The 27,213-nt window shown below is 41.9% G+C and overlaps 1 protein-coding gene across 1 annotated transcript in view; it reads right to left on the bottom strand.

Annotated features, from left to right (window-relative positions):
- The window catches only part of LOC149443912 (cell adhesion molecule CEACAM5-like), a 93,976-nt gene that overhangs the window by 50,808 nt on the left and 15,955 nt on the right, over positions 1-27,213 (bottom strand). Inside the window, exons 3-4 of the mRNA XM_089655238.1 lie at positions 23,816-24,094; positions 5,464-5,754 (exon numbers count right to left, since the gene is read on the bottom strand). Coding sequence (XP_089511364.1) covers positions 5,464-5,754; positions 23,816-24,094 — 570 coding nt within the window. The remainder of the gene's footprint in view (positions 1-5,463; positions 5,755-23,815; positions 24,095-27,213) is intronic.

The raw sequence follows: 27,213 nt of genomic DNA, 5'->3' as shown, positions 1-27,213 counted from the left end.
AGCAGTACAGTGTACCATGGTGACACTGTACTACTTGTGGGGGGTGATGAAGATTTTTTTTTTTTACAGTGATTGCTTTTACACCCATATAGGATGTAAAAGCAATCATTTCTCTTTCCCTCTGTCTGCATTCTTGCAGCCATTGAAAAATACTAAGTGAGCTGTGATTGGTCACAGCTTGTCACATGGTACAAGGCTGTTGTGAATAGCCTTGAACCATGTGACCTCTGTGATTATTCACAGATTTCACACGTAGTAAGCAATGATGTTGCAAGTGACATCTTGCTTACTACTTTGCATGTGATCACTGATTGGCCTATCAGTGATCACATGATCGGCGATCGGTGTTTCACTGTGTCTGGAGGACACAGCGGGCACCGAATCGGGGTGCTGCGCTCTCCCAGGGAGCGCACACAGCTAGAGAAGGCGGGTGCCGTTTATGAACGGCAACCCGCCCCTGGAGTGCCACCATCCTGCCGTTTATAAACAGCAGGCGGATGGCAAGTGGTTAAATAAATTCCACCAGAGTTTTGGCTTTTTGCAACCTATTGTTTCCTTCACAATATATCCTACTCCTGGCTGGGCAAAGCCGTGGTCTGATGCCGCTCTGGAAATCAATGTTAAGGTGGGTTCCATGGCAGCAGTAACGTTAGCCCTTGCTCACAACTCCCCTCTGAAAAGCAATCATGGTGGGAGATACTGACGTCTTCTGGATGCCTTATTTTTTCTGATCCCAAAGATTTTGTATTAGGCTCCATGTACACTGCAGCTGATAAACTCACGTTCAGGAGCTTTTCTGCGTTTTTTTCAGCAGCCCCTGGACTCTCCCTAATGTTTTCCTATGTGTCCATGTATACATCGTCGTTTACAGGCAGTTGAGTTTCCAGTTGTTTTTTTAACACACCAAAATTGCGTTCAGGAGTAGATTTTACTGGTGTTTCAAACATCAAATGCTTGTAAACGTGTGTAAACGCGGTTAACCATGTTTAGAAGCGTTTGTGTTTAGAAGCGTTTTTTAACTGTTCCATATCCAGATGCTGTCCGGAGCCTTTTTTCATCATCAGAAATGCATGCAAAGCGTTTTCCATGTATTCAAATGGACCCGGTACACCAGCAAAGTCAGTTCCAGGTTTCGCGTGAAGGAAACAATGGTAGAACGCGCCGCATTATGCTCATGATGGGATCCATAGTGAATACAACCAGAAAAGACTGGTCATCTCAACACATACTGCTCTCTCTGCTTCTGCTCTCTCTATTCCTCTCAAAATGTCTGAAATAGTTAATTATTTACTGTTTTTCAGTGCATTCTGGGCATTTTGGGAAGGTCTCCTGAGGTTATCTTTTAAAAATGGTCCTAAACACAAACGCACATAAACGTGGTATGCAAACGCGGCTAAACTGACATTTTTAACCTACTTTTTCCAGCAGTCAGTTTCCATCGTTCAGAAGAGTTTTCCAAATGCCCCGTGTACATGAACCCTTACTATACTGTGTTGTAACTGCGTGCCATGCAGTTGGCACGCAGTTATGACCCAGCTCCATTGACCTCAATGGGAGCATCTGGCAAGCGCACCAGCTGCCAAACATGAGATTCCGGATTAGATTTGTCCAGGGGGAACACAGTTCCGGCACCTCCATCACTGAATGTATGTAATGGCAAGGGAGGCTGGAGGGTCTATTAATGCTGGCTGCTGAGGGATCTACTTTCATTGGAGGGGATCTATTTTTGCATTGTGATCTATTGTTGCTGTGGAGGTCTATTGTTGCTGGCGATGGATCTATTGTTACTGGGGGTTCATTTGTTACCAGAACTGATCTACTGTTGAGGGAGGGGTCTATTGTTGCTTGCTGATGGATCTGTTGTTGCTGGAGTGGGATTTTGTTGTGAGGGTCCATTGTTGCTGTGGGAAACTATTGTTGTTGGGGGGGGGGTCTATTGTTGCTGGCTGCAGGGGGTATACTTTACTGCTCTTCTTGTTATCATTAGCAAATCCCATACAAAATAATTATTGGCTTTTATTCTCTAAAAGAAGTGATACTGGGAGGTGGGTAGGGGGTGGAACGAAGGGATGGTGCTCGGAGGTGGGTAGGGGGGTGGAGACAAGGGGTAACTCAGAAGGGGCGAGTTTCTGCACTTATTCTCTGAGAAAAAAAAGCCCTGGATTTGTCGCATCACAAAGTGAAACATTGTGGCCGTGAAAGTGTGTATACAGTTTGCATAGACCTGATTTACCGCCATGTTATCTGTTGGTGGGCAATCAGGGGGAAGTAAAAATGCAGATCAACCACAAGGTTTTACTGCCCATGTGAACTGAGCTAAAATATTTAATGTCCTTTACAAACTAGATCAGTGTATTATCATCAGTGGTTCATATAGTGAACTCGGTGTAGAGCTATTCACCCTGAGGTCATCACAGAGGACAAGGGGGCGCTCTTTATTCTAGAGGAAAAGGGATTTAATCTCCAAACACGGAAAGGTTTCTTCACAGTAAGAGCTGTGAAAATGTGGAATAGACTCCCTTAAGAGTTGGCTCTGGCCAGCTCAGTGGATTGCTTCAAAAAAGTCCTGGATTCTTTCTTGGATACACAGAATATAACTGGATATAACATTTATAGGTAAAGTTGATCCAGGGAATATCCGATTGCCTTTCGGGGGATCAGGAAGGAATTTTTTCCCCTTGCAGTGGCAAATTGGATCATGCTTTGCTGGGTTTTTTGCCTTCCTCTGGATCAACTGTGGGTATAGGATTATAACTTTATTTTTTTAATGGTTGAACTGGATGGCCCTTTTTTTTTTTCTTCTTTTTTTAGCCAGACTAACTATGTAACTATGGATTGCCCGTGCTCACAAGCAAGCCCACAATCCAAACACACACTAAGGGTTTATATCTGAATTTGTTTATTTTCCTTAGGAACTCCTCTTCTATGTCTACAGCAGCTGGAATATAGCCTGCAAAAAGATAATAAAATTGGAACACTGACTCTCTCTCTCTCTCTGTATATGTGTGTGCGTGTATATATATATATATATATATATAGTTATGTTCAAAATAATAGCAGTGTGTTGAAAAAAGTGAATAAAGCTCAAAATCCTTCTAATTATTTCCATCCACACAAATGCATTGGGAACACGACACATTCTATTCCAAATCAAAACATGAAGATAAATAGATTACATTTGTGTTGTTCCTCTAAAAAAATTGAAGAAAAGCGAATATTAGACGGTTCAAAAAAATCGCAGTGTTTGTATTCTTCTTTACAAACTCAAACATTCACTATATAAACTGAAAAATGTTTGAAGATTTTGCTTTCCTTTGAATGACTTAATGAATATTTGGTTGTAGTCGCACTGTTTCTGAGAACTGCTGTACATCTGTGTTGCATGGAGTCACCCAACTTCTGGCCCCTGTGATCAGGTATTCCAGCCCAGGATGATTGGACTACATTCCACAGTTCTTCTCCATTTCTTGGTTTTGTCTCAGAAACTGCATTTTTGATGTCACCCCACAAGTTTTCTATTGGATTAAGATCCGGGGATTGGGCTGGCCACTCCATAACGTCAATCTTGTTGGTCTGGAACCAAGATGTTGCACGTTTACTGGTGTGTTTGGGGTCGTTGTCTTGTTGGAACACCCATTTCAAGAGCATTTCTTCTTCAGCATAAGGCAGCATGACCTCTTCAAGTATTCTGATGTATTCAAACTGATCCATGATCCCTGGTATGCGATAAAATAGGCCCAACACCGTAGTATGAGAAACATCCCCATATCATGATGCTTGCACCACCATGCTTCACTGTCTTCACAGTGTACTGTGGCTTGAATTCAGTGTTTGGGGGTCGTCTGACAAACTGTCTCCGGCCACTAGACCCAAAAAGAACAATCTTACTTTCATCAGTCCACAAAATGTTGCGCCATTTCTCTTTAGGCCAGTCAATGTGCTCTTTGGCAAATTGTAACCTCTTCAGCACGTCTTTTTTCCAACAGTGGGACTTTGCGGGGGCTTCTTGCAGATAGCTTGGTTTCACATAGGCGTCTTCTAATTGTAACAGTACTCACAGGGAACGTCACACCTTCTTTCATCTTCCTGGAGCTGATTGTTGGCTGAGTCCTTGCCATTTTGGCTATTCTTCTATCCATTCCAATGGTAGTTTTTCGCATTCTTCCACGTCTTTCAGGTTTTGGTTGCTATTTTAAAGCATTTGCTATCATTTTAGCTGAGCAGCCTATCATTTTCTGCACTTCTTTATATGTTTTGCCCTCTCCAATCAACTTTTTAATCAAGGTACGCTGTTCTTCTGAACAATCTCTGGAACGACCCATTTTCCTCAGAATTTTAGAGAGAAATGCACTGTAACCAGCATGTACAACATTTGCTGCCTTCCTTCCTTAAATAAGGGCAATAATTGCCACCTGTCTTTCAAAGAATGAATGACCTCACTAATAGAACTCCACACTGCTATTATTTTGAACATGCCCCTTTCAATTAGTGATTCAATTACACAGAATCAGCAGCATGCATGTCATGACTGTTCGGTCTGTTGGATTTCTATTACTCTACTACACCTGCTAGTAAATTATTTGCCATGTAGAAATATCATTTCTACCAAAAACAGTGATTGATCCGGTTAGTGATGTCTGACTGCTAGTATTTTGAACACAACTGTATATATATATATATATATATATATATATATATATATATATATATATATACACACACACATACAGTGTGTATATATATAGAGTAGGGACAAGGTCATCTAGTGCTCAGGGTGAAGATGCTAAAGGTGCCCCCACTTAATGTATGAGCATTATGGTTCAACAAACATCCCCTCCCCCACAAGAAATTTGAGCATTAAAATTCACACCTAACCCTTAAGCATAATTTCCCTTTGCAAGTCAAAATTTTGATTGAGAGATTTTGTGCTAGGAGGGGAAATCCTGCCTATTCCAGTACAACCCCACCCCCTACAAGCTGAAATCCTCTCCCTCCAAAAATCCCCCGTTCCCAGCACGAATTCTCCAAATCCCCTCAATTAGCACAAATTTCCCCTAAATTTCCCCTTCTAGCACAAACATCCCTACTAGCACAAATCCTCCCCTCCAAGTCCCCCTTCTTAGCACAAGTCCCCCTTCTTAGCACAAATCCACCCTCCTAGTACAAATCCTCCCCTCCAAATCACCCCTTCTAGCACAACCCCCCAAATTCCCGACTCCCCAGGGCAGCCGTCCCTCCTGCCGACTCCTTGTCCCAGACCTGTATGTGTATATATATATATATATATATATATATATATGTGTGTGTGTGTGTGTATGTGTGTGTGTATATAGATATATAAATTTTGTTTTAACCTTTTTACTTTTAAACTTTTTTTGTAGTCCTTACCATAATAAAGAAATACAATATATTTACAAAACCACCATGCATTCTCATATAAATAATACAGAAAATATTACTTACTGGACACACTCAGGTTCAGAGCATTACTGGTCTCATTCATTGTTGCATTATAGGCCTGACAGGTATAGGATCCCGTGTTATTTCTGAAGACAGGGCTGATGATCAGTGTAGAGATTTGTCCCGAGGAGTCAATGAAAAGTTGATATTGATCACCTCCAGGTAAGAAAGATCCATCCACATGCCAGGTAAAGTTGGCATCTATAAGTTGTGTTGAACAGTTGAAAGACACCGTTTCTCCCTCCCAGACCAATTCTGTCTTATTACTGGTCAGTTCTGCAGCAAAAGTAGGGGCTACAAATGAACAAAAGTAGATCCCATTAAGTAAAGAAGTACAAAGTTTACAACTAAAGAAAGTGCTTGAATAATACGCAAAAATGTTGCAAAATCGTCACAAAACCTTAAGGTCTTCAATTTGAATTCATTTCTAATGTTAGACCCCTGTCATGCAAACTTTCAGGTCAGGTCCACCTTTTAATTTTTCGGGCAGACCTGATTGGAAGCTCCATGCAGGTCTGTGGCCAGGTGGACTGCATCCTTTTCTGCTTTTTTGGACCTAAATGTGATAGATCAGAGGTGGTCAAGGAGAACGTGGTAGATGTTTACGTCAGGCAGCCCATAGATCCAACACAGGTCTTCTACAGTCTGCTGTCAGATGCAGAAAAAAAAACTCCACTGGCACGGATGTCAAAAAGGTGACATTTGTAATTTTCTGCTCTGATTCAGCAGAAGAGCTTTTCAAAGATCCTCTGCTGAAGGGAGCGGACACAGCCCATGTGGAAGGTCCCTGGACAATCAAGACACAAGAGCACAAACCAGAGCTGCCCATTCAACTACTCAACCTATGGATCTAAATGGCATTAGAGCAGGGGTGGGCAACTCTGGTCCTCCAATTGTTGTAGAACTACAAGTCCCATGAGGCATTGCAAAACTGACAGTTGCAAGCATGATTCCCAAAGGCAGAAGCATGATGGGACTTGTAGTTCACCAACAGCTGGAGGGCCACAGTTGCCCACCCCTGCATTAGAGTAATGTAGATTAAAGGGCCAGACCACGCAAAAGGAATTATCAAGGTAAAGCAGTCTTAAACCCCAAACCAAATATGTAATATATAGCAGCTTACCAATCATAAGCTGTGGTAACTGCATTAGTTTTCTTTTTTTTTTCTTCTTTCCCCCTCTGTTTTCACCTGGTGATCTGGCCATTAACACACCCCCTGCACTATAGAGAACAGGGGGCACCTCTGGACAGCATTGTTGTCAGTCTGGGTTGCAGGAAAGAAAATTGCTTGATTCCCTCATCAACAGTCAGTGTTGATGGGGAAATCTTCCCTTGGAGTTATTGTATTCTCCTGGCAAGGAAGGGTGGTGGTGCATGGAGAGCCACCCCTACTGGGAGAACACAGTGATTATGGATACAATCAGAATGTCAAAACCTGACATGCTGATTTTATCCAAGTCAATTAATGGATCGACTTGGGTACAATCAGCCTGCCCATAGATGTTCGAATCTCGTCTGGTCCCTGCAGAACCGGCCAAATTTCGAACCATCTATACCTATGACAATACCTAGACTGCTAGGGTTTTTTTTTTAATTATGTATAGAGCACAGAAGAGTTGAAAGTCCTGCTAGGTTTTTATTGATGTGTGTGAACATATAACTGGGAGGTGCGGGATCCAAGCCCTGTATTCAGTTAAGAAAATCTACAACAGCAGGGTATAATATTGGCAAGGCTGCTCCAAAAAAGGGCCACAAATTGGGTGCTTTGGGTCAAATCCACAGAAAAGAATAGAGAATGGAGCACCATACTGGTTTATGATTCCAAAATAGGATATTTATTTTTATGCCAGAAACCACTAAACAGCTCATCCACTCCCTCATCATATCACGACTCGACTACTGCAACTCCCTCCTTACTGGCCTTCCTCGCCGCTGGCTATCCCCGCTTCAATCAATCCTGAATATGGCTGCCAGACTCATTCACCTTTCCAACCGCTCCATCTCCGCCTCCCCCCTCTGCCAATCCCTCCACTGGCTTCTGATTGCGCAACGGATCAAATTCAAAATCCTAACACTGACGTGCAAAGCTGTCCACCATACTGCCCCGAACTACATCACTGACCTAATATCCAAGTACCACCCAACACGCACACTCCGCTCCTCACAAGACCTCCTTCTCTCTAGTTCCCTGGTCTCCTCCTCCCATGTCCGCCTCCAGGACTTCTCCAGGGTGTCACCCATTCTCTGGAACTCCCTGCCCCAACCCATCAGATTATCACCTACTCTCCTCTCCTTTAGGTGCACCCTGAAAACCCATCTCTTTAGGGAAGCCTACCCCACCCCCTGCTAACTTGCCGACCTCCTCCACTCTTCCTACCACTCCATCCCCCACAGCTATCTCCTCCTGTGCCACCATCCCCTCCCTCCTAGATTGTAAGCTCGAAAGAGCAGGGCCCTCGATCCCCTCATATTTTGCATTGTATTGGTATTGTTCTGTCACATGTTCTGTCCCCCTTTGTAATGTACAGCGCTGAGCGGACTATTGGCGCTTTATAAATACTGTATAATAATAATAATAATAATAATAATAATGTCATACATTCCAACGTGTTTCAGGGGCTTCCACAAGCCACAAGTTCATTAGGGTTAAAAAAGTTAATTTTTTTTAAAATGCTATATATATATATATTATAGCCTTTGCATTTCAGGGGCTTTCACTTGCCCCCTTCATCAAGAGTATAGATAATAAAATGTTTATACTGTTTAAATAACTATAAAATTGCGCAACCAATATAAAAAAAATCAATTTGCATTGGTTCAAACAAAAGAGGAAGGAAGATGAAAGAGAATGGGAAGTCTGCGGTAAAGGAAGGAATGAAGTTAATTGACAGTTAAGGTGACCGGGGGGAGGGGTATAGATATGGATTTTTGATATGGAAAAAATATTGTTGTATAATGTAAAATAAGGTTTTTTTATGGCTGTCCGGAGTCCCGCTGGATAAATTCATCATTTTGGTTTGTCCTGGGACTCAAAAATATGGGAGATCCCAATTTTTTGCAAATATCACTTATTTCATACTCTGTCTCTAATATGATGTTCGTTTCTTTGCAAAAAAACCGAAAAACAAAATCAAGACACCACACCCCCTAATGCATTGAAAACAACAAATTCTGTGTAATAATGAAATTATTTAGGTGTCATTGAAACAATTGAGTACTGTCCGTGATACTTTTTTTATTTGCACTAACATACAAGGTGTCATTAAATTGTTACCTGTGCTGTATATAAATATTTCATATACTTATAAATTCTCAATTTTCTTGAACATATATATATATATATATAAATATATATATATATGATCAAGAAAATTGTGTGTGTGTGTGTGTATGTGTGTGTATATATATATATATATAATTATTATTATTATACAGGACTGTTTGCTCAGCGCTTTACATCATGGAATTATGGAGGGAGACAGTACAGTAACAATACAGTTCAGTACAAGAGGGAGTAGAGGGCCCTGCTCTTTGGAGCTTACATATATATATATAGGGTGTCCAGGGGCGGACTGACAACTCATGGGGCCCCCGGGCAATAGGGGATCACGGGGCCCCTGTGTCCTTGCCCAAACTCAAAAAAGCCTATGAAAAAGGTACCAGGGGCATCTCATGGGGCCCCCTACTGACCCCGGGCCCTCGAGCAGTGCTCGAGTTTCCAAATGGTCAGTCCGCCCCTGACGGTGTTTATATATATATATATATACAGTCATGGCCGAAATTGTTGGCACCCTTGATATTTCTCCAGGAAATCATGTATTTCTCACGAAACGTATTGCATTAACACATGTTTTGCTATACACATGTTTATTCCCTTTGTGTGTATTGGGACAAAACAAAAAAAGGGAGGAAAGAAAGCAAATTCGACATAATGTCACACAAACCTCCAAAAATGGGCTGGACAAAAGTATTGGCACCCTTTCACAACTGCGGATAAATAAGAATGTTACAAGCATGTGATGCTCCTGTAAACTCACCTGGGGCAAGTAACAGGTGTGGGCAATATAGAAATCACACCTGAAAGCAGATAAAAAGGAGAGACGTTCACTTAACCTTTGCATTGTGTGTCTGTCTGTGCCACACTAAGCATGGACAACAGAAAGAGGAGACGAGAACTGTCTGAGGACCTGAGAACCAAAATTGTGGCAAAATATCAACAATCTCAAGGTTACAAGTCCATCTCCAGAGAACTAGATTTGCCTTTGTCCACAGTGCGCAACATTATCAAGAAGTTTGCAACCCATGGCACTGTAGCTAATCTCCCTGGTCGTGGACGGATGAGGAAAATTGATGAAAGATTGCAACGCAGAATAGTCCGGATGGTGGATAAGCAGCCCCAAACATGTTCCAAAGACATTCAAGCTGTCCTGCAGGCTCAGGGAGCATCAGTGTCAGCGCGAACTATCCGTCGACATTTAAATGAAATGAAACGCTATGGCAGGAGACCCAGGAGGACCCCACTGCTGACACAGAGACATAAAAAAGCAAGACTACAGTTTGCCAAAATGTACTTGAGTAAGCCAAAAGCCTTCTGGGAAAACGTCTTGTGGACAGATGAGACCAAGATAGAGCTTTTCGGTAAAGCACATCATTCTACTGTTTACCGAAAACGGAATGAGGCCTACAAAGAACAAAACACAGTACCTACGGTAAAATATGGTGGAGGTTCAATGATGTTTTGGGGTTGTTTTGCTGCCTCTGGCACTGGGTGCCTTGACTGTGTGCAAGGCATCATGAAATCTGAGGATTACCAAAGGATTTTGGGTCGCACTGTAGGGCCCAGTGTCAGAAAGCTGGGTTTGCGTCCAAGATCCTGGGTCTTCCAGCAGGACAATGACCCCAAACATACGTCAAAAAGCACTCAGAAATGGATGGCAAAGAAGCGCTGGAGAGTTCTGAAGTGGCCAGCAATGAGCCCAGATCTAAATCCCATTGAACACCTGTGGAGAGATCTTAAAATTGCTGTTGGGAAAAGGTGTCCTTCCAATAAGAGAGACCTGGAGCTGTTTGCAAAGGAAGAGTGGTCCAAAATTCCGGGTGAGAGGTGTCAGAAGCTTATTGATGGTTATAGGAAGCGACTGATTTCAGTTATGTTTTCCAAAGGGTGTGCAACCAAATATTAAGTTAAGGGTGCCAATACTTTTGTCCAGCCCATTTTTGGGGTTTTGTGTGACATTATGTCATATTTGCTTTTCTGCCTCTGTTTTATATTTGTTCCAATACATACAAAGGGAATAAACATGTGTATAGCAAAACATGTGTTAATGCAATACCTTTTTTGTGTGAAATACTTGATTTTCAGGAAAAATATCAAGGGTGCCAACAATTTCGGCCATGACTGTATATATATATATATAGATAGATATATACACAGTATATATATATAAAATCAATTTTCTTGATTTTATATATATATATATATATATATATATATAAATATATTGTGTGTGTGTGTGTGTATATATATATATATATATATATATATATATATATATATATATATATATATACTGTGTATATCTATATCTATATTATATATTAACAGATATTAACATTTTGCAACCTCTAAATGGCTATAAAATCCTTAGCATTGCATAATGATGAATGCACTCATAGAGATAACTTTGGATTATCCAACACATAATATTAGAATTGGATGTCAAGTATGAGAGCTTAATATAATGATTTATATTGTTCGTATATAAGAATGAGGAAAAATAAATTCTGAGAAACGTGTTCAAAGTACTGTCAATAAACTGATGGAATAGCAGCAGATTCTGGAAGGACTTGCTACAAGATATAATAGCTATGTGGTGGATGATCTAAGGTTATCTGCATTAATAAATGCATCATTATGCTATAATATTAATTTTATAGCCATTGGGAGGATACAATATATTAACATTTTTGTAAATTGATACTTTAAATAAATTGGTATTTCCAAAGAATCTCAAATATTTATGTGTGGTAACAGATTAATGACACTTAAGAAAAACCCCAACATTACACAGAATTTGTTGTTATAAAGTACTGCAGCCATAGGCTCAGCGTAGCCAGCAGGTAACTAGTATTTTCAGAAGGAGGTCTGCAAGGGAAGGTCCTATGCAAGGGCAGCAAGCACAATCCCTATACTAAAACCCTATTTATCAAACTGTAGGAGCACTTTAGCATGATTTAAATATACTTTAAAGTGGCTAAAGTGGTCTTTCAGACAATATTTCCTAATGTTTTTAGCATTAAGTGCTTGTTAGCATTCGGATGTGAAATTGGTGAACCGGGACCATAGCTGGAACGAGTCAGCTTAACACAAATTTCCTTTCCAATTTTGTGGTTTCAGATGCCTATTAATGTACTCACCTAATGTAACAGACAAAAGGATGCAGATGCACACAGCGGGGAGGTCCATGTCCGTAATTTTCTTTGCTCACCTGTGAGTGCTGATCTCCTGGTGCTTTCTGAATATATGGCCCTTTTATCTCCATTGTTTACTCATTAACCTGCCTGGATGGATGAATTCATTTTTCCTCTGGGTAGTTCCAGTGACAAGCCCTTTTTTCTTTTTACAGTGGACAGAGGTTATAAACTGACCATGCATGTGACTTGATAATTTGTTCCTCGTTGACGTTTCCAAATCTTTGAAGTAATACAAAGATTGAGGCACAAAAGTCAAACTGAGAAATAGGAATCATATTTCGCCGAAGCAGAAGCTCAGGTGTGATCATTGAGTGAAATCTGACAAAATTTGGTGTAAAATAAATTAAATAAAAGATCTAGACATTTCTTGTTTTTTTTATTTAGAGGGTGCTTTGAGAGCGTATTTAGGGTAGTTTAGTTTATTTCATGTACATTGTGTGAATTTTTTCTTATTTTACCATTTATCTATCTTTAAGGTTTTAGTCAAAAAAAAACCACCCAAGACTCATACAAAATAAATTCGACTCTCCATAAAACATCAAACTCTTAATTCGTACTACATTATTAACATCCAATTATTTGAGATATACACACACACACACACACACACACACACACACACACACACACACACACACACACACACACATATATATATGCTCTCTACAGGAGAACTGGGGTCACCAGGGCCACCAAGTCGTGCCACGTGTGTGACAGCAGACAGCCCTACCTCCAGCCTGACGCCGAACTGTCTACAAAAACCAGACAGACTCAGCTAACCCTCCTGACACCATCTGGAGGAGTCCCTGCTAGACAGGTGAGAGCTGCCCCACTGCCCCCCTCCGGTGACACAGCCCACTGCCCCCATCCTGTTATGCTGCCCCCCCATCCTACTGCCCCCCTCCTGTGATGCTGCCCCCCCACCTATCCTACTGCCCCCCTCCTGTGATGCTGCCCCCCCACCTATCCTACTGCCTCCCTCCTGTGATACTGCCCCCCACCTATCATGCTGCCCCCCCTCCTTTGATGCTGCCCCCACCAATCCCGCTGCCCCCCTCCTGTGACGTTGCCCCACCTATCCCGCTGCCTCCCTCCTGTGACACTGCCCCCACCTATCCCGCTACCCCCATCCTGTGACATTGCCCCCACCTGTTCTGCTGCCCCCTTCCTGTGATGCTGTCCCCTTCCTATCCCACTGCCCCTACTCCTGTGACACTGCCCCCCACCTATCCCATTGCCCCGCTTTCTATGGCGCTGCCCCCCACCTATCACATTGCTCCCCTTCTACGATGATGCCCTGCACCTATCCTGCTGCCCCTCTCCTCTGACGCGGCCCCCCACCTGTCCCACTGACCCCCCTCCTGTAATACTGCCCCCCACCTTTTTTACTGCCCCCCTTCTGTGACCCTGCCCCCCACCTATCATGCTCTCCCCACCTGTCTCGTTGCCCCCCTCCTGTGGGGCGCTTTTACTAGAGACAGACTGACCTGGGGGGGGATTTAATGGGAAAAGACTGACCTGGGAGGAATTTTACTTGGGACAGACTGACCTTGGTGAGGGTCTTACTGGGGACAGACTGACCCTGGGGGTGGACCTGCATAAAACATTTAACAGTGTAATTTCATGGGCTAATTTACAAGAGCGTGTTTAGGGGCGGGACAGGGTACAGTTTGAGTGGGGCAATTGGTGGCGAGTAACTTTTAAGACCTGCCCAGTATCTCTATATCTGTAAATCTATTTATCATCAACACCTAATGAACTTTCCATTACTCGACTGAGGCTTCATACACATAGGGTGATAAAACTACAATCTAATACTGTATAATGGGACACATTTCTCTGTACATCCATTTTTCACTTACTCAATACCATTTTCAAGGCCACCAGAATTGAAAAGATTAAATAATTATCCCACTGCCCCTACTCCTGCGACACTGCCCCCCACATATCCCGTTGCCCTGCTTTCTGTGGTGCTGCTCCCCACCTATCACGTTGCTTCCCTTCTATGATGATGCCCTGCACCTATCCTGCTGCCCCTCTTCTCTGGGGCGGTACAGTGGCTTAGTGGTTAGCACGTCTGCCTTGTAGTAAATGGGTCATAGGTTTGATTCCCAACCATGGTGCCTCCTGCATGGAGTTTGCATGTTCTCCCTGTGCTTGCGTGGGTTTCCTCCCACACTCCAAAGACATGCTGGTAGGTTAATTGGATCCTGTCTAAATTGGCCCTAATATGTATATGAATGAATGTGAGTTAGGGACCTTAGATTGTACACTCCTTGAGGGTTAGGGACTGATGTGAATGTTCAATATATATGTATAAAGTGCTGCGTAAATTGACAGCGCTAAATAAGTACTTGAAATAAATAAATAATTCCTGGTGGCCTTAAAATGATATTATCATTGATTTAGATTCTGTTTTTTCTCTTTTTTATGTTTGGTGTCCACTATCACTCTCAATTTTTATTTAACTTTTTTTACTTTCTGCAATGGTAAAATAATGAGGCTAACAATCAAAGCACAAAAACAGGTCTAGGGTAGTTGAAATGAGATTATGTAATGCACAGGAGCCATTTAACCAATTGCCGCCGACCATGCACATGTATGTGGCAGTACGTTGATGGGCTTTAATGCCGAGCTGCCACATATACAGCGTGTAAAATAAGTATTGAACACGTCACCATTTTCCCAGATAAATATATTTCTAAAGGTGCTATTGACATGAATTTTTCGCCATATGTCAGTGACAACCCATGCAATCCACACAAACAAAGAAACCAAAACAAATCAGTTCAAAAATAATGTTGTGTGTAATAAAATGGAATGGCACAGGGAAAAAGTATTGAACACGATAACCGAAATGTATTTAATACTTCATGCAAAGTCCTTTATTGGTAATGACAGCTTCAAGATGCCTCCTGTATGGAGAAACTAGTCACATGCATTGCTCAGGTGTGATTTTGGATCGTTCTTCCACACAAACAGTCTTCATATCTGGAAGGTTCTGTGGGCCTCTTCTATGAACTCTGATCTTTAGTTCTTTCCATAGATTTTCTATTCGATTCAAGTCAGATGACTGGCTGGGCCATTCTAGCAGCTTTATTTTCTTTCTTTGAATCCAATTGAGTTTCCTTGGGTTTGTGTTTGGGATACTTGTCTGGCTGAAATGTCTACCCTCATTTTATCTTCATCATCCTGGTAGATGGCAGCAGGTTTTCAGCAAGAAGGTACATTTTTCCATTCATCCTTCCTTCAACGATATGAAGGTTGCCAGTACCGTATGCTGAAAAACAGCCCCACACCATGATGTTCCCACCTCCATGCTTCACTGTTGGTATGGTGTTTTGGGGTGATCTGCAGTGGCATTTGACTTCCAAACATGGTGTGTATTATGGCATCCAAAGAGTTCAATTTTGGACCCATCTAACCAGACTATATTCTCCCAGTATTTCACAGGCTTGTCTAAATATTGTGCAGCAAACATTAAACGACCTTTAACATGCTTTTTCTTCAGCAATGGAATCTTGCGTGGTGAGCGTGCATACAGGCCATGACGGTTTAGTGCGTTACTTATAGTTTTCTTTGAAACAATTGTACCTGCTAATTCTGGGTCTTTCTGAAGCTCTCTACAAGTGGTCCTTGGCTCTTGGACAACTCTTCTGATAATTCTTTTCACTCCTCTGCCAGAAATCTTGCGAGGAGCACCTAGTCGTTGCTGATTTATGGTGAAATTATGTTCTTTCCACTTCTGGATTATCCTTCTGTAACCAATGTCATCAGTAGATTTTACAACAATAAGGTTGTGAATATCTTGAGAGAGCCCTTTGCCTTTACCCATCATGAGATGTGACACCTTGTTAATGAGACACCTTTTTATAGGCTATCAGTTGAGAATGAACCAACTGATATTATTTTGCACTGACAAGGGGCAGGATTGCTTTCTAATTACTGATAGATTTCAGCTGGTGTCTTGGCTTTCCATGCCTTTTTGCATCTCCCTTCCTTCGTGTGTTCAATACTTTTTCACTGTGTTATTCCATTTTATTACATATAACTTAATTTCTGAACTTATTTGTTTTGGTTTCTTTGTATGTATGAATTACATGTGGCAAAAATGTGTGAATAGCACCTTTAGAAATATATTTAGCTAGAAAAATGGTTAATTGTTTAATACTTATTTTACCCGCTGTATATACAGTCAGGCAAAAAAGTATCTAGTCAGTCACCAATTGTGCAAGTTCTCCCACTTAAAACGATGAGAGAGGCCTGTATTTGGCATCATAGGTAGACCTCAACTATGAGAGACAAAATGAGAAAACAAATCCAGACAATCACATTGGCTGATTTGGAAAGAATTTATTTGCAAATTATGATGGAAAATAAGTATTTGGTCACCTACAAACAAGCAAGATTTCTGGCTCTCGCAGACCTGTACCTTCTTCTTTAAGAGGCTCCTCTGTCCTGCACTCATTACCTGTATCAATGGCACCTGTTTGAACTTGTTATCAGTATAAAAGACACCTGTCCACAACCTCAAACAGTCACACTCCAAACTCCACTATGGTGAAGACCAAAGAGCTGTCGAAGGACACCGGAAACAAAATTGTACACCTGCACCAGGGTGGGAAGACTGAATCTGCAATAGGCAAGCAGCTTGGTGTGAACAAATCAACTGTGGGAGCAATAATTAGAAAATGGAAGACGTACAAGACCACTGATAATCTCCCTCGATCTGGGGCTCCACGCAAGATCTCACCCCGTGGGGTCAAAATGATCACAAAAACGGTGAGCAAAAATCCCAGGACCACACGGGGGGACCTAGTGAATGACCTGCAGAGAGCTGGGACCAACGTAACAAAGGCTACCATCAGTAACACACTATGCTGCCAGGGACTCAGATCCTGCAGTGCCAGACGTGTCCCCCTGCTTAAGCCAGTACATGTCCGGGCCTGTCTGAAGTTTGCTAGAGAGCATTTGGATGATCCAGAAGAGGATTGGGAGAATGTCATATGGTCAGATGAAACCAAAATAGAACTGTTTGGTAGAAACACAACTCGTCGTGTTTGGAGGAGAGAGAATGCTGAGTTGCATCCAAAGAACACCAAAGGCCTCTCTCATCTTTTTAAGTGGGAGAACTTGCACAATTGGTGGCTGACTAAATACTTTTTTGCCCCACTGTATACTGCTACTTTATTCTGAGGCTGTGCTCATTTGGTGCTCCCAACACTGAGCAAGCTTTCACCCACAGCATCCTGTGACTGTTTGCAATTGTGGAGTTGGGGGATGGGCTCCCAATCACGTGATCACTGTATCAGGCAGTGGCAGTGATCACATGATGGGAAACCTGCCTCCCTGCATTCAGAACCTCTTAAAGTGCCAGCAGTAGCTGGCAGCAAGGGGCTAAAGTTTATTACACACTTTAAAAAAACAAGAAACAACCTTAATTTTGACGTTCACATTGACTCCAAAGGATTTTGCCAAAATAGCAAATATTTTACTGAAATTCTCGTAATTTTCCAATATTTCTAGGATGTGAGAGCCCTTAATTCACTCATAGCTATTTAGAAATTATCAGGCCCTGAAACATGGACATGCTACATACAGTAGCTGAGTGCCTAATGCCGGGTTACAGTACATGGATCACTATGACCATTTAAAATTACAATCTTTTTGCTGAAAGAATTCCAGAAATCGATTGCTTGGCGCATTAGATAAACAATCTTCATCATAATTAATAATACATCCTGCTAGATTATCAAATTCTATTAGACCACGTTTTCTCTGTTGTATCTACATCTCAGTACAATTACAAGATTCCAGGTAGTGACACAGTAACTGATGACACTATGGCCTGGCTGCCAGCATCTTGGCAACCGATGATGCTGTGTGACTGTGCATTATTGGTTGCTAGGATGCTGATGGCTGGGAAGCACAGTGTCATTAGTTTCTGCCGACGTCCTAGCAACCAACTCAGAAATGTTACCCTGTGTACAGGACAACTATACCGAGCTGCAGACAAAATGGTGTGTCTGCCAGAGAGTATATCAACATTTGAATGTTTGGGAAAGTCCAGTGTTGACATTTGTAGTTCCGTCTTTCAGCCCGGGTTCACACTTGTGCGGTGCGTTACATCACATGTGATTCACACGGGAACCGCACTGCATTCCTGTGCAAATCACATGCGATTTGTGTGCGGTGCGATTGGAGCCATACATTTTTATGGCTTTAATCGCACTGCACCCGCACCATAAACGTGCAGGACCCTTTTTTTGGTCCGCACTAGAATCGGATCGCATGGGTATTCACACCTATGCGATTCGATTCTGCACATCGCACCGCGTTTTGCGGACCACTTTTGGGGTGTTGTTAACTTAACATACAGACCAGCTGCGGTTCGCATGAACGGGGTGCGATTCTGATGGTGTGTGGAATTCGCACAGAAAACGCTGTGAATTCCTCACACCATCAGTGTGAACCAGGGCTCGTTCTTGAAAAGCATTGTATTCTTTTAGCTGAATACAGGGTGTTCTATGATTAGAGGAGGAACAGATGGATGCTATAAAAATTCCTCTTCCAATTACAGTACAGCTTGCAATCTGTCAAAAACATGCAAGGATTTTTTTTTAATGGAAAACTTGCCAAGTGACAACCTTCTATGAAATCTGTACTACAGCCGGAACTAAAAGTCTCAGCACTGGGCATTTGGACCTGACAGGAGACTAGGAGCTGAATAAAAGTAAAATAGTTAATAAAAGCTTCAGCAGTCAAAAATGGGGCACACCATTTTTGTAAGCTATTTACAAAAATAGTTTTTGACCATACTGGAGCTTTAAAGAGAATATGCATTGCCATTGCCAACCTATCCTTCTGAAAATGACAGTTACCAGCTTCTGAAAAGGAGTTACCTGGCAGTCATGCTGATTCAAAAGCTTTGATACTTTATGCGTCAGAGCTTGGAATAAGTATGCAGATCAGGAGTTCTGACTCCCTTGGCTGTGAAGTTATTACATGTCTGTGTTCACAGAGTATTGAAGCGTGTGGAGCACCATGACAACTTGATCAATAGCATTTACTCTATAGAAGATTCACTTGTAGGTAGAGTATGTAGTAAGAGATTGTGTTATGTAATAACAGGTATCTGAAGACGGATAGGGATAGGCAGGAAGGAGGGATAGTTGAGCAAGATTGCAAAATAGTGCTGCATCACTCATGAAATATGAAGCATCAATATTAGTGTCAGCAAATGTCCCTATTACTGTAGGTTGTTATCATTAGATATGATTTTTCCATTTTTAAGTCGTTAACAAGATGTGTGACATTGAGAAATCACAAGGACCTAAGAAAGAGATAACCTCATTAACCTAGGTGTGTCTTTACAATGGGGTTAGATCAAAGCAATATTTCATGTTAGACTTAGGCAAGCCATGGATAATGCAATTTCTGATCCTGCAACCTAGGGTTGCAGGAATGAAAACTGCTTGATTCCCTCATCAACACAGTCACTATGGATCCCTCTCGCAGTGCTATTATTGATTAGTGTTGCTGGCTATTACTAATCGTTCGGGAAAAACCCAACAGACTGGTTGTACACAGTCGATTGATAGATTGACTTGTGTACAACCAGGGTGCCCATTCTTGGATCAATATTTGGCTGGTCCTTGCTGAGTGAGAGGACCTTTTTAATGTGGATACTTCCCATTTGCTGTCCATTGGTATGGTCACCTTGAGCTTCAGAAGATTACTGCAGTGTGATGCCATCACAAATAATGGGCAGTAAGAAGACTGGTTGGTGGTGGGCCCAGTCTTAAGCTCTGGATCACTGACCTTCAGTCTCAGAATAGTCTCTGCAAAGGCCATGTAATGGCAGCCTCAGGTGAGTATAAAAGGAGGTTAGAGGGTATTTTAATTGTGAATGGTTCAGGGGGTTGGAGGTTGGTAAAAATCTGCCTGGTCTACAGGTTTTTGGACCTCTAGGGGTTTATTTACTAAAGCTGGAGAGTCCAAAATCAGACTCCCTTCTGCATAGAAACCAGCTTCTAACCTCAGCTTGTTCAATGAAGCTTTGGCAATGAAACCTGGAAGCTGATTGGTTTCTATGCAGAAGTGAGTCTGATTTTGCACTCTCCAGCTTTAGTAAATAAACCCCCTAGTGTCTAGCTGGACTCCAACAGGACAGTTGGTAGGTTTTGTATTAGTGCACACATGGTTTAGCTTTAAATTACTATATCGCAGTGGGTCATGGTCCCACTTGCTGACACATGACAGAAGAATAGGTCTCATTTTCAACTAGTCCAGCATCACCCAGCACAGCATTTACATAATTACATAGTTATTCTGGCTGAAAAAAGACAAAAGTCCATCCAGTTCAACCATTAAAAAAAATGTTGTAATCCTATACCCACAGTTGATGCAGAGAAGGCAAAAAAACCCCAGCAAAGCATGATCCAATTTGCTCCTGCAGGGGAAAAAATTCCTTCCCGGTCCCCCAAGAGGCAATTGGATATTCTCTGGATCAACTTTACCTATACATGTTAGTATCCAGTTATATTCTGTGTATCTAGAAAAGAATCCAGGCTTTTTTAAAGCAATCCACTGAGCTGGTCAGAACCAACTCTTGAGGGAGTCTATTCCACATTTTCACAGCTCTCACTGTGAAGAAACCTTTCCGTGTTTGGAGATTACATTTCTTTTCCTCCAAAAGTAAAGAGTGCTCCCTTGTCCTCTGTGATGAACTCAGGGTGAATACCTCTACACTGAGTTCACTATATGAACCACTGATGTATTTATACATGAAGATCCTATCCCCCCCTATGTATTATACATGGAGATCATATCCCCCTTATGTATTATACATGGAGATCATATACCCCCTTATGTATTATACATGGAGATCATACCCCCCTTATGTATTATACATGGAGATCATATCCCCCCTTATGTATTATACATGGAGATCATATCCCCCCTTATGTATTATACAAGGAGATCATATCCCCCCTTATGTATTATACATGGAGATCATATCCCCCTTATGTATTATACATGGAGATCATATCCCCCCTTATGTATTATACATGGGGATCATATCCCCCCTTATGTATTATACATGGAGATCATATCCCCTCTTATGTATTATACATGGAGATCATATCCCCCCTTATGTATTATACATGGAGATCATATCCCCCCTTATGTATTATACATGGAGATCATATCCCCCCCTTATGTATTATACATGGAGATCATATCCCCCCTTATGTATTATACATGGAGATCATATCCCCCCTTATGTATTATATATGGAGATCATATCCCCCCTTATGTATTATACATGGAGATCATATCCCCCCTTATGTATTATACATGAATATCATATCCCCCTTATGTATTATACATGGAGATCATATCCCCCCTTATGTATTATACATGGTGATCATATCCCCCCTTATGTATTATACATGGTGATCATATTCCCCCCTTATGTATTATACATGGAGATCATATCCCCCCCTTATGTATTATACATTGTGATCATATCCCCCCTTAATCTCCTCTTCTCAAGAGAGAATAAATTCAGTTCCTCTAATCTTTCCTGATAGCTGAGCTCCTCCATGCCTCTTATCAGTTTGGTTGCCCTTTTCTGTACTTTCTCCAGTTCCCCAATGTTCTGTTTGTGAATTGGTGCCCAAAACTTAACTGCATATTCCATATGAGGTCTTACTAATGATTTTTACAGGGGTAAAATGATATCTCTCTCTCTGGAGTCTATACCTCTTTTTATACTTCAGCTTGGCAGTGCCAGCCATTATTAAGCTTGTGATCTACCAGAACTCCTAGATCCATCTCCACCATTGATTCCCCCAGTTGTACCCCCCCCCCCAGTATGTATGATGCATGCATATTCTTAGCCCCCAAGTGCAGAACCTTACAAGGTCGGCTTGTAAGTTGGAGACATCCTGTAAGGACGTTATTCCACGGCACAGCTTGGTGTCATCTGCAAAGACTGAAATGGTATTTATAATCCCAGACCCTATATCGTTTATAAATATATTAAAAAGTAAGGGTCCCAACACTGAACCTTGGGGTACACTACTGACAACCCTAGACCATGCAGAGTATGAATCATTAACCACTACTCTCTGAATACTATCTTTTAGCCAGTTTTCTATCCATCTACATACAGATTTTCCAAGCCTGTAGACTTTACCGTACACATTAGCCGTGTGTGGGGAACTGTGTCAAACGGTTTTGCAAAATCCAAGTATACCACATCCACCGCCACCCCTCTGTCCAAGGTTTTGCTCACCCCCTCATAAAAAGAAATAAGATTTGTTTGACAACGTCTATCTTTCATGAATCCATGCTGTCTGTTGCTTAAAATATTTTTTTCCAGCAAGAACTCATCTATGTGGTCTTTTATTAAACTCTCCAGTATCTTCCCAACTATAGAAGTTAAACTAACAGGTCTATAATTACTTGTTAAAGATTTTGACCCTTTTTAAATATTGGCTCCACATTGGCCTTTTGCCAATACAGTGGTGCTATGCCAGTCAGTAAAGAGTCCCTAAAAATTAGAAACAATGGCTTTGAAATGACAGAGCTCAATTCTTTAAGGACCCGTGGGTGTATGCCATCTGGTCCAGGTGCTTTATTAACCTTTATTCTGTCTAAATATTTTTGGATCATATCAATTGTGAGCCAATGTGGAACAGCCGGAGCTGTGTCAATACCATGCCCATTATGGACAAGAGCTCCCCCATGCTCCTTTGTATACACAGAGCTGAAGAAGGTAATTAATAAATTTGCCTTCTCTTTGTCCCCAGTCACCCACTCTAGATTATTTTGTAAAGGGCCTACATGCTTGGACTTGACCTTTTTACTATTAATATATTTGAAGAATTTTTGGGGGGTTGGTCCTGCTATCTTTTGCAATCTGTCGTTTATTTTCAATTTTAGCGGCCTTGATGATGATAGCGTTCCTTCAATTTTATATTTAACAAAAGCTCTTTTCTTATTATCTATAGCTTTTTTAACTTTGGCCGTAAGCCACATTGGTTTGATTTTTAGCCTTTTAAACCTGTTTCCCATGGGAATATATTTTGCAGTGTGTTCACATACAGTCTTTTTGAAGAACTCCCATTTCTGTGTTGTGTTCATTTATGCCAATATTCCCTCCCAGTCTAAGTCTTGGAGAGCAGCTCTCAGCCTTGGAAAATTAGCTCTCTTACAATTGAGTGTTTTTATTTTTCCTGTATGTGCTCACTGTTTACAGCTAACAATAAATTAAATGTTGTTATGGTTACTGCTACCCAGATGTTCTTTTATATGGATATTAGTAATTAGCTCTGCATGGTTTGAGATTACCAGGTCCAGCAGAGCATCATTCCTAGTTGGGGCCTCTATGAGCTGTACCATAAAATTGTCCTGTAGTAGGTTTAAAAATGTTTTCCCTTTAACTGTTCCTGCAGTACCATTACTCCAGTCAATTTCTGGGTAGTTAAAATCCCCCATTATTATAAATGTCCCAGCCCTATCAATCTGTGCAATGAGCTGAGTTTCCACCTCCTCATTAACACTGGGAGACCTATAACAAACTCCAAGGATTACCTTTGTAGTACGCACCCCCATGTGCAGTTCCACCCATAATGCTTCAGCCTCATCACACTCTCAAGCCCGCTACTTCATGACAGTGACCCTGTGAGCCGAGAAGACTGATAAAAATATTGAATGCCTGTCAGGGTGAGAGCATTTCCCGCTGACATTCATGCTGAAATGATTCTTACATTATCAGTTCAGGGAAAAATTTGCATGACTTGATTTACTTTTAAAAATTACCTGGCACAAAAAGAGCTTGTGTGACTTTGACTCTTAACGAATTGCTCACCTGATACACTCAGCTGCAGGATGTTGCTGGTGCTGGTGCTAGCAGGGTTCTGGATGGTGCAGGTGTACCTTCCACTGTCATGCTTTGAGATGGTCTTGAAGTAGAGGTTGGAATCCCTGCAGATCACATGGCGCTCAGAGCAAATGTTCTTCCCATTACGATAGAAGGTGTAAGTAGCAACATTCTGCTTACTGGCATCACAATGGAGAGACACATAGGAGCCATTAACAAGACGATCAGGAACAGAATTAGGAACGAGGGCGGGAGCAGTGAGAGTTGCTGTAAACATTAAAGAAAAGAAAAACCGTTACCTAACATTTTGTTTTTCAGGATAATAGGCAATAATTATTTTTAATAATTAGGTCCACTTAAAGGACAACTTCAGCCTGAGTGCAGCCCACCCAGTAAATTGTTAACTTCCTTTCCATTCCAGCCAGGGGTGGACTGACAACTCATGGGGCCCCTGGGCAATAGGGGATCATAGGGCCCCTGTGTCCTTGCCCAAACTCAAAAAAGCCTATGAAAAAGTTACCAGGGGCATCTCATGGGGCCCCCTAATGCCTGAGTTTCCAAATGGTCAGTCCGCCCCTGCTTCCAGCAATTGTTGAGGTGGTGTGGCCCTGTCCAGCTCTGCACAGCCTTTGAAACGAAAATGTTTCAGGTAAGTTTCCTCCCTACTGCATGCACAAGACGTGGCCCTGTTCATTCCTATGGGTAAGCTGTACTCCATTGGAGGGCTGAAGGTCACCATGAGTATGGCTCATCTATAGCAAGGAAGCAGCCACAATACACATGTGCAGTAGGTAGCGGACCCATTTGGAGTATTTAATTTTCAAAGGTTGTGTGGCAACAGGCAGAGCTACATAGTAGAAATCACTGAAATGGGGAGGAAGGTGAGTTTCTATTGCCTGGTGGGCAGCTCTCAGAGCAGGTAGGGGGTAAGGTTATTTAAAGCAGAACTACATTTCACATGGAATGGGAGTGCTCTTGCCATAATGTACAAGAATGCAAAGCATAGTTTCACATTATGGCACATTTACCTCCTAGTAAAGAAATAGATAGAATGACACAACCAGAATAAAAAGCTCTCTACAGCTAGCCTTATTTAAACAGAAGCTATATGTCTCACTTCTATCACAAATTCAAAAAATGAAAGGTTTACCTAGGGTTGTGTTGTTATCAGATATTGCCTGAGGCTGCCATTTTTGCCCTTCTCCACCCCCCAGGATTGGTTGCTAGGATGCTGGTGTTCAGACTGCCACAGCATCATGGGCTGCTAGGTTTCAGACAGCTGTGCCATACAGCGCAGTGGTTGCTACGGCGCTGGCGGCTGGGCTACACAGCATATTGATTGGTAGGATGCATGCAATCTAGGGGCTGAACATGCACTGAGAACAATATAGACACTCCAGCCTCAGTACCACCCTCCACTGTGTCTCTATGAATGCCTCCTGAGCCTGCCTCCTCAATTGGCCTCATAGATGGCATGGCCCTGGTTTTGTTTTTCATTTGAGGGTTAGCACATCCAAAATGTACATCCAGCTGTACATCCAAAAATGATTTATAATACAGATGTAGTCTAATATTATAGTGAATATTATGCTCCAAACTGCATATAGATGTTTGTGGGCTTGTTGAAAATTATCAGTGCATTGTGTAAGCCATAGCTATGGAGCTTGGCCTATAGACTGACAAGGTTATGATGAGGTGCGATAAAAAGAACCAAAAGATCCTTCACTGAATATGAAGCACAGAAGATCCTTGAACTAATAAACACATAAATAATGAGATAACTGAAGTTATGCAATGAAAACTAAGAACTTGTGAGTGGAAAGACTCCAGTAATAAAGATATGAATACTTTGGATGTAGAATAGCTAAAGGAATTGCTAAAGATGAATTACTATAGAAATACTTGAGCATACAATAAAAGATACAAATGCATTTATGAGGATGAAAAACTCTTATCTGTTGAATAATGTGTAGAGCTCTCCCTTGAAGGGGCCACTGAGAAGATGCCCAGGTCTCCCTTGCTAGTACAGAGGCTACCTGCCACAGTCACAGTTCCAAACACACTGACAACACGGACTCAGTCTAGGGGATGTCTTTTTGTGGATTTTATTGGCAGAAACTTGAACGGGGGGGAATTTAAGGATTCAAGATACTCCAAACAATAGCAGAAAACTACAGATGGACTAACCTCTTACAAAATCTTTTCGAAACAGCCTTGACTGGAGATAATTGGGAATAGCCAGTAATTCTAGGTCTCTGTAAGAGCAAACCCAGTCCATTCAGTAACATCTGGCACTCAGTTCCCTCTAACCTATACACACCTGAGAGTCCGAAACCAGGTATTACTCACTTAGGACATCTGTCTGCCACCCAGCTTCCATGCAGCACTCCTTAGTGAGGACGAAAGAGATCCTTCTCCAGACCAGACTCCAAGATGATGTCCTCCAGCAAGAATCCTTTTAGCACATCTTCTTCAGGGCCTCAGCCTAGCACCTGTTAAGGCCCACACAGCAACTCCAGTACACAGGCTGCATCTCAAAGGCAGCAGCCCCAGGGCAAGAACACTCTGAGCAAGCCTCCGAAACAGTTATCACCTGTCTCAGCCACCTTCTGGGTGCCTCCTCCCAGGGATTGGCTGGGGTCTGATAAATATTCATAACACAGTGGTTGATCCTCCTATACTATATTCCAGAAGCTTCTTCCAGAAGCAGGCAGGAGTAATCAACCATTAAGCTTAGGAAAACCCAACCAAACCAAAAAACAGATCACTACTCCACTAAGTACAGTGGAGGCAACAACTAAATTCAGCCTAATTGTTGGCAGAGTGCTACATATGTTTATTGTCCTGCTGATAAGGGACTTTTATTGAATCTCTGAAGACATCAGTGGATCAGTGGAGGCCAATAGACTATGTTATGTTGAGGTTATGATGAAGTGGGCTAAAAAACAATAAAAAAATCCTTCACTAAACATGAAGCACAGAAGAGCCTTGGACTAATAAACACATAAATAATTAATTAGCTGAATATATGTAATGGAAATTCAGAACTGGTGGGTGGGAAGACTTTAGCAATAAAGAGATGAATACTCTGGTCGCAGAACAGTAGAGGATCTGTTAACAATAATTCACTATAAAAAATCCCAAGCACAAAAGCTACACGGGCATTTATCTTGGTATGGAGGGTGAAAAAAAACTCTTATGTCTTGATAAATATGTATTATCCTGCTGAGAAGGAACTCTGAAGAGATCAGTGGAATGCACCTGTCAGGAATGGACTTGCTAGTGGTGGTGGGACTCACCTGCCTTGTGGGCTGCAGTACCAGGGCTGGCCAGCAGGTGCTCTCAGCAACCAGAGGCTCACTCCTGCAATGAGCCATCACCTGAGG

Source organism: Staurois parvus, unplaced genomic scaffold (assembly GCF_062004578.1).
Source record: "Staurois parvus isolate SC_StPar_1 unplaced genomic scaffold, SC_StPar_1.0 ptg000827l, whole genome shotgun sequence".
Lineage (NCBI taxonomy): Eukaryota > Metazoa > Chordata > Amphibia > Anura > Ranidae > Staurois > Staurois parvus.
Note: the sequence above shows the minus strand (reverse complement) of the source record. Positions and strands in the feature narration are given on the sequence as shown.